At 43.1% G+C, this 8,781-nt stretch overlaps 1 protein-coding gene across 1 annotated transcript; it reads right to left on the minus strand.

Annotated features, from left to right (window-relative positions):
• Nucleotides 1-836: 836 nt before the first annotated feature.
• Nucleotides 837-8,476, minus strand: LOC147596567 (ATP synthase F(1) complex subunit alpha, mitochondrial-like). Its single transcript, XM_086769557.1, has 12 exons — nucleotides 8,368-8,476; nucleotides 7,228-7,306; nucleotides 6,002-6,171; nucleotides 5,031-5,204; nucleotides 4,786-4,952; nucleotides 4,493-4,641; nucleotides 3,388-3,539; nucleotides 3,033-3,257; nucleotides 2,818-2,925; nucleotides 2,129-2,273; nucleotides 1,769-1,919; nucleotides 837-1,046 (listed from the first exon to the last, which is right to left on the minus strand). Exons 1-12 carry the CDS (start codon nucleotides 8,425-8,427, stop codon nucleotides 965-967), a joined length of 1,662 nt encoding a protein of 553 aa, XP_086625683.1. The 5' UTR covers nucleotides 8,428-8,476; the 3' UTR covers nucleotides 837-964.
• Nucleotides 8,477-8,781: the final 305 nt, after the last annotated feature.

Here is an 8,781-nt window from a genome sequence, read left to right on the forward strand (position 1 = left end):
TGAACTCAAGAAAGGATGCTCCTGTGAAGGAAGTTAACTGGGGACAGAGAAAACAGCCCCAACAGAGGTCCTAATCACAGGTACCTGTGGTGCAAGGCTCACTGAAGATGAAGGACCAAGTTCCAGTATACCAGGTAAAGCTGAACACACCACACAAAGTGGAGCAACTTTAACCTGAACTTTCCCACCTCCCAGATAGTTCTGATACTGGGATCTTGTACATCACATATCACACAGAAAAAGTCAGGAAATGAAGCGGATGTTCTGGTATAAAGCCTCCCCCTCAAAGCCATTAATAATTGCAGTTTATTGACAGAACTGGAGTCAACTACAGAGGAGGGTGGTGTTTAAGTCTCTAGCAGTTACTACTCTAACAGCTAAATGTGCAGTTGTCCTGAGACACAAGGACAGTCTGTTCTGAAAGAGCCCATCTTCTAAAAGCCAGGCACCAGGATGGGTTAGACAGCAATTTTAAGAAATACTCTGTCACAGTTATCAGACCATTACAGACTATCATGAGGTCCCATGACAAGACAGCATGAAGTGCTTCCCCAGTTGTCTGCCTTTCTCTGAGATCAGTTGTCCAGTGAGAAGGATAAAAATTACAGGAGCAACCCTCAGCTCTGTCACAACAGGAACTGCAGTCTCAGCCACAGAATCCAGCTGCTACCCCCTACCCATTCTTGTAAGGAGAGTTTGATCCACCCAACCATTACAATTGAAAAATCAGGGGCCAGAGTTCCTTTAGCAAGCATGTGTCCAGGGGAGTTTAACTCTGTGGTTTTAAAGGCATGTGTTGCTCAAGCAGCAATAATTTAGAACAGAGTATACAAGCCTTTTTACATGGAAACTTTTATTCTCATTGAGGTCTGTACATTCAAGTCACACATACTTTTACATCTTTGATGGAGCTGGAGCACAGGATCATGACAACAGCCTGGTCTGTCTGAAAAGTTTTAAGAGTTTATGCCTCAAAAGTAGCCAGGAAACTTGTGACTATTTCCTTCAACTTAGCTTCTGTCTGGTCAGAGATCTTCCCTTCAGTCCTGTTGAAAGAGTTTAGTTAAAATTCTGACACAGGTCAATCCCCAACTAAGGCAAAGTAAAACACTTTACAATGAACCTTCCAATTTCTAATAAAATTAGCAGATGAATTAACACACCTCTGTTTGACACATGAAGCTAACCGCTGAAATTAATGTAACATCCTTCTCCTAAAAAAGTTAGTCCTGTGTAAGAACTAAGGTTTGTCAACAAATACTTTCAAAACAGCTGTACATCATTCAACAAGGCTCTCTTCTATAAAGCTATGCCTCAGAGATGAAAGGTACATCATTTGACTCATGACAAAACAAGCTAGGACCAATTTACAGGACAGATGATGGAAATAATCCCCAACAGTCCATTCAGTGGCAGGGAAGGCAGTGAACAGCACTTCATCCACAGTACTGTAACAGCTTAAAGCAATCAAAAATATGGGAATTGACTAAATAAAGTCATTTCAGTATCAGATTAAGAGGAGAGGTATTCAATTAGGCTCATTTTAAGTATCAGTTGGATTTCCTAAGTAAAGACTGGAGACACGAAGCTGAGCTCTGGACAGTGCAAGGACAGTAGGAAGGCTGACTTAACCTCCAGTTCTGGTACAGGCAGCTTAAGGCCTGATGTTGTAGGATACACTAAATCAACAATTCAGTGACCATTATCTGCACTCCAGCCATCAAGTCAATACAATACCCTTGGCATGAAGCAAGATAAACCATCATACCTGATCGTGGAAAGGAGAGCCTGATGCTGGTTCAGTACATGAGCTAGGAAAGCACTCTCAAATTTAGTGATTTTGCTGGGCTCCAGCTTGTCCAAGTGACCTCTTACACCAGCATAGATGACTGCAACCTGTTCCTCAATAGCCATGGGAACTGCAAAAAAGAAAGTATTCATGCCATTGGTAACTCTTACAACAGGGCACATCAGTACTAGAGTCCTCTTTTGAGGATCAACTGCACACAGTTCAAATAAATCTGCATTTACCACGTCCACAGAATGTCTTAATGCTGCCACAAAGACCAGCTTCATTAGTATAAGAAACTAATAGGAAATGCAGGCTTGTTACGTCCAAGACACTCACCATACTGTCCTTGTTTGAGGAGCTCTGTCAGACGTACACCACGGTTCAGCAGCTGCTGTGTGGCAGCATCCAGATCAGATCCAAACTGAGCAAAGGCAGCAACTTCACGATACTGAGCCAACTCCAGCTTCATGGTACCTGCCACCTACAACACAAGATACAGGTCAGACTGAGTTTGACCACCTTTTAAGTCTGTCTAGTAGTCTGTAGGTTATCTTCAGCTGACAGTTGTCACAAGTCAGCTTTGCCTTGCATACCAGTCAAGTGAATCTCAAGATTCCGATAGTAGGATTTTTAGAAATGCATATAATCATCTATCTCCTTGGCCTTTTAAGATGAGTGTGCTGTTCCTCCCTAAAATGGTGACCTTGATATTAAACGTCTCTAATTCTATATCTGGATTAAAAGAAGTCTGAGGTTGAGAGCATTCTCTGTTTCTAGTTAGATCAGTACCCAGTTCAGTATACTGTTACTTAACAGTTCTACATCTCTATGCAGATACTATTTTCCTTTCTCCCTTCTCTCTCAGCAGGCAATGGAAATATTGAAGAGATAATCAAAGTTTGTTCTTTTAGAATTTGATAACGCTAAGGAATCCAAAGCTTCACTCCCTCTCAGAATGAAATGGGTTGGAAAGCCTACACACTACTTGTGTGCAGTGAAAGGAGGAGCAGCAGTTTCACACTCACCTGCTTCATAGCCCTGGTCTGAGCAGCAGAACCCACACGGGACACAGACAGACCAACATTAATGGCTGGACGGATACCTTTGTAGAATAACTCAGTTTCCAAGAAGATCTGTAGAAGAAAGTTGTTTCATTATCTCAGTCAGAAGCCTGGAAGCCTCCTCAGAGACCTGCTACTAAGTTACACAGAAGTACTGGTATGTGAAGAAGTTGTTCTACCTGTCCATCAGTGATGGAGATGACATTGGTTGGAATGTAAGCAGACACATCACCAGCCTGAGTTTCAATGACAGGCAAGGCAGTCAGAGAGCCACCTCCAAAGGAATCATTCATTTTGGCTGCTCTCTCCAGCAGGCGAGAGTGCAGGTAGAACACATCACCTGGGTAGGCTTCACGACCAGGGGGACGACGCAGCAGCAGAGACATCTGACGATAGGCAACAGCCTGCGTGGTATAAAGCAAGCTTTCAGACTTCAGTAGCTCATTTAAAATTTTGAATTCCTAAACCTGAGGTGATCTTACAGCTACAAACACCAATGCTAGACTATGAGGCCTATAAACAACGTTTCCTGACCTGTTTGGATAAGTCATCGTAGATGATTAACGCATGTTTTCTGTTGTCTCTGAAGTATTCCCCCATGGAGCAGCCTGAATAGGGAGCCAGATACTGAAGGGGTGCTGCATCAGATGCTGTGGCAGACACCACAATAGTATACTTCATGGCATCTGGAAAGAATTGGAGACACACACCACTGAGTATATGACTTCATCATGCTCGTAATCAGCAAATACAACACGTGTGCAAAGTACTAGCTGTTGAAGCAAGCCCAGGCAGCATCACGTTGTCACAGAAAAGACCACTGTACTAGATTAACACATCCATTAACTAACTCCAGAAGTTTCAAGAGCAAGTTCACGGCATCTAACGTCTAACACTTGCAGACTTCTCTCCCATTTAAAATGAAGTTTAAACTTTCACTAACATACACTTTGATTCTAGAAGTAACTCAGCCTGAAAGTCCATGGTATTCTGACTGCTGCAAGGCAATACTACCTTTCGTTCCACAGTCCCAAACAAATTGTCATTAAAATGGGGGGAAGGGTGGGTTTCCTGCTAGGTATGACTCTGCTTGACCAGCAGACAAGAGGTAAGGTGCATGATTCTCTTGCAAGCTGTTACATGTGCAGCCTTGTTCAATGAGATCACTGTTTCTGAAAAGAAGCTATCATTTAATCCCAAATGTTTGGGCAGTAAAGTGCCTCCACTAAACTTGCAACTGCCATTCACACTGACTTGCATATATAAGAAACAAATGCCAAGTCCATAAATACTTGTAGGCCATAGCTTGTCATCAGGTCTGCCTGACTGCCAAAGGAAAGCTCTTAACTCTGCTGAAAAAAAAAAAAACTAACACCAAAACCATAGGCTGACTTTTCCAGAAGCGATTCAGCAGTTTTGGGGCCTCATATTAGTCTTCTAATGTGAAGCAGCACAATTGAGGGTTTTTTTCCCCCCAGATAACTAGAAAGATTTCTTGTTCGCCAAAGTAGTAGTTCACTCATTTAATAAAAGAATCCTGTCCATACTTGCAGCTAGGAGGTCATAGGTGATATTCAGCATTATAATGAGAACAGGATCTCACTAGTTGCCAGGCTGAGCCATCTTCAAAAATCTGTACCTGCATCAGTGAGCCTCTTCACCAGCTGAGCAACAGTAGATCTCTTCTGGCCAATTGCAACATAGATACAGTACAGCTTCTTTTTCTCATCTGTTCCATCATTAAATCGTTTCTGGTTGATTATTGTGTCAATTGCAATTGAAGTTTTCCTATATAACACAGAGCTCGGTAAGTTAGGCTGCCTACAGTTCTCCCGATCTCTATGCAGTTCTGTGTTCAGCTTTGTACATCGGAGCATGCTGTACTCATGGCTCTGTTTAATGAAACTTTTTTAGCTTGGGCATTTAACTTACCCGGTCTGCCTGTCACCAATGATCAGCTCACGCTGGCCACGACCAATTGGCACCAAGCTGTCCACAGCCTTAATACCAGTCTGCATAGGTTCACGCACAGAGATTCTGGGAATGATCCCAGGGGCCTTTAAGCCAACTCTTCTACGTGTCTTAGATGTAATAGGACCCTTAAAAGAAAGGAAACAACCTGTGGCAGTCTATCACATAGATACAAACAGAGGTAGTAAACATCTAGTTACACTTACCTTCCCATCAATTGGATTGCCCAGGGCATCTACAACACGGCCCAGCAGCTCTTCCCCAACTGGAACATCCACAATGGCACCAGTCCTCTTCACAACATCCCCTTCCTTGATCAGTCTGTCATTACCAAACACGACAACACCAACATTGTCGGGCTCCAAATTCAAGGACATACCCTAGGACAAAGATCACATTACCCTGAGAAAACCCATGCCAACACTTACAAAGTTTTGACAGTTTAATACCGATATGATTATTCTACAGTGTAGAACATCCAACACCGCCTATCTCAATCTTTTTTGTAACAATAGTCAATGTTCTGCTTTTACGTACAATGCGTGTATGTTCTTCTGTACTGGTGAGAGAAGCTGCCTAAGCCTTCAGCTTACTACATAATTAATTACACTTGCAGCAGTCTAGCATTAAGTCATTTACCTCTAAAAATAACAGAAAGGATAAGCAAAGTTCAAATACATTTCTCACCTGCCTAGGAACTGTACAAAGAAAAAAATGCTGGCTTCTTCTGGGCCTAAGGCACATTAGGTCGTTAAAAATATTGGCAGAAATGCTGCAGTACTCTCAGAACAGTGAGCTTTTTAACTCTATAGTCTACTCTTTGGACTGTAAGAAATCAGCAAACAGCACAGAGGCTATTATTCAACAGTAAACAGAAAAGCCAGCCTGAAACCAAAGAAAGCAAAATCCAATGCCAGATTCATTCTTAATACTTCCTAGATGAAGACAGATAAAGCTCAAGTGTTGGTCAAGAACCACATACTAATACTGAAAGAAAAGTATTACAAATTCAAAGAATAGTTGCTTTTTGTAGTATTATTTCAACTAGCTACTACGCATTAAAGTTGCAATAAGTCTGTAAAAGGTCCGTATGGGTTACTCCAAGCATAGTCTCAGATTCTCCTTTAAAAAGTATTTATATTTCTAGGCTAAACAAACTACTTTAGTGAAAGCTTACCTTCAGTCCAGAAGAGAATTCAACCATTTCTTCTGCTTGGACATTTCTTAGGCCGTACACACGGGCAATACCGTCACCAATTGAGAGCACACGGCCAGTCTCCTCCAGTTCAGCAGAGGTGTCAGCTCCCAAAATACGTTCCTCAAGAATAGAGGATACCTCGGCAGTACCTGGAAAGAGAAGTTTCAAACCAGATTTAGCACATCAAGACATAGTATGATTTCAGTAAGCTTGTCTTGAATTCACAAGCCAAGGTACCCTTTCTCAGGTATGCCACAAGATCTAGCAAGGAACACTCTTCCTTACGATGCATAAGATAAATGCTTCTGTATTCACAACTACAACTCATCATGAGTCAGCTTCAATCAAAACACTGATGGCAGTTTAGTTATCAATTTCCTTCAGTATGTTCTACACTATTAGCAATCTCTGCCCCTAGAAAGCAATTAGATTAAATAGATTAGACTTCACTCAGAAAGAACAGGCATGCTAGGTCCGCTTGCAGAGCATTTACTTAGACTGGAGGCATCAAAATACCACGTCAACTGATTTGTAATCCAAGATTCAAATATACTTAAAGGAATTCAATACATTTAAGGAGCAAGTTGTTCAACATAAGCTATAAAAATGTATTCTCCATCTTCCTCAAATTTGTCTGGCAGTGTACTTCCAACAACTTTTTATTTCCTCAGTTAAGAAAACTGTGAAACTACTGTTTCCTAATAATACCTTTAGTCACCCTAAATCACTTCAAAAATCACATGTGAACCACTACCAAAAACACAGCTATGCAGCACCACTGCCTTCTCTAAACATCAAGATGCTGGCAGCAAAAAAAGTTATACTCAAGTACACAAGGTCAAACCCAGGCAGGCCTGGGAAAGTCATCCATTCCTTCATACTGTTACAAACAAGACAGGAAACTGGAATTTGAGGCACTTTTTTTTTTTTTTCAGATAATTCTGCAAGAGAATCAAATCCTCATGAAGCAGGTAAGCTGCTTAAGCCAGCTGACGTGTGATCACTCCTTTGGTTTGGGTATAATTTGAATAGTTAAAGTGATGTCTCCTGGATGTGAATGTGTAACAGTTCACTGTTAAACACTGTCAGTACATAAATGTCAAGTGTTTTGTTAACTGACACACACTCCACATTCAAACTCCTTTTTGTCTGATAGAGCAAGTTCTTAAACCACACTCTTACATAAAGATCTTTCTCAGACTCACCAGTTTTCTGAAAACATGTTTTGGAGGCATGGATGTTTCTTATAGCAACAAATGCTGCACCCAGGGTGTTTCTGGAAATCTAAAATAAGTAATTGTTTCAGTAACACAGCGAGATTCCCTTGAACATCCGAAAAATGTTAAGAGATAACACACTGAAATTTCTGATCATGACCTTATATATTTAATGTCTCGGTTTTGAGTTGAGCTCCACAGCACTCCACTCACAAGCTGTAGTTACGGAACCAAGTCAGCACTACTAAGCAAGGACAGATGGTAAAGGAGATAGCTCTAAATTACTCATCTGCATTTTTCTGCATTGCACTGATGTCACAATCACAGCACTGCAGCAGCTCCCAAAGCAACACCTCTTCTTGTTTGCCACCTTTGCACTGAACATCAAAAGCTTAGAGCATAAAGAAATCAGCATATCCTTCATGGTACTACACAAAGAAGAAATAAGATTGTGTCTTCTAAGGGTTGGCCTTCCTAAGAAAAATTTAAGTGCAGGATTTCTGAAGCATGGCTGGAATATATAATAGATTAAAAAAAAAAAAAAACAAAAAAAACCCCACCAAAACACACCAACCCTCTATGATAATAAATGCGTTAAAAGATTATCATAATCCTACATGCCAAGCAAAGCTCCCAGTGCAGTCCCATACAGCGTTAATGCTATTTCTCTGAAAGCCTAGGCAGGCCTCTCCCCCTTCACAAGGGGCACCAGTCAGGTACAAATCCTGACAGATCTCCACTCTCTCCACAAACACGGGGAAAAAATACCACCTGGCCAAGCCCCACAGCTTAAATCCCCTAACTCTGGCTGGGATTTAGCACCTTTCAGGCATTAACGTGAACCCTAGTAATGCCAACTCACATCCCCGGGGAAGGACACGCCGTCCCCTACACTCCCCCCGCGCTTCCCAGATGATGGGACCCTCGCTCCTCAGCAGGGTGCCTGGCCCCACTATCATCTAGCGCTGAGCTGAGCCCCACACACAGACACACGGCCCCAGACTCCCGAGAATGGGAGGCCGCAGCCCCTCAATGTCACCACGGCCCCCAAGATGGCGGCGGCCGCCACCCTACCCCCTCCCTCCCTCCCTCACATCCCGCTGGTTCCAGGGAGGAGGACGCGCTCACCAGGCTGGCCTGCCGCGGCAGGAAGCGGCCGAGGGCAGCAGCCACGCGGACAGAGAGCATTGCAGCGGCAAGCGGCGGCACCTCCAGACGAAACTAAAGCAGACAGGAAGCAGCTGCTAGCCCCGCGCTGCCTCCACAAAATGGCAGCGCTGCGCTCCGCCCCTTTTGGTGGCAAGGGGGCGGGGCGAGGACCGGAAGTGCCCCATCTGCCGCCACCAGCCACCTCAGTCGTTGTGCCGCCCCACACCTCTGAGCGATGAATATATATATAAATATGACGTGCAGAAAACAGACTCCACAATCTGTAAGACTGTAAAGTAGGTATGTTTATTCGGCGCCGGGCAGCACGGGGGGTAGTCCCGCCAAAACCGTGCACACCTGACACAGCAACTCACTTTGAATTTATACATCCAG

This window comes from Chlamydotis macqueenii, chromosome W, assembly GCF_036417535.1.
Source record: "Chlamydotis macqueenii isolate bChlMac1 chromosome W, bChlMac1.mat, whole genome shotgun sequence".
Taxonomy (NCBI): Eukaryota; Metazoa; Chordata; class Aves; order Otidiformes; family Otididae; genus Chlamydotis; species Chlamydotis macqueenii.

Bases quoted from the DNA above. Each gene is read 5' to 3' on its own strand.
- LOC147596567 (XM_086769557.1), bottom strand. From the start codon at position 8,427: ATGCTCTCTGTCCGCGTGGCTGCTGCCCTCGGCCGCTTCCTGCCGCGG. The intron at 3,540-4,492 runs GTACAGATTTTT...AATTCTTTCCAG, and splicing joins GAAGAGGCTCACTGATGCAG to ATGCCATGAAGTATACTATT. The intron at 3,258-3,387 runs GTCAGGAAACGT...TATACCACGCAG, and splicing joins ACGATGACTTATCCAAACAG to GCTGTTGCCTATCGTCAGAT.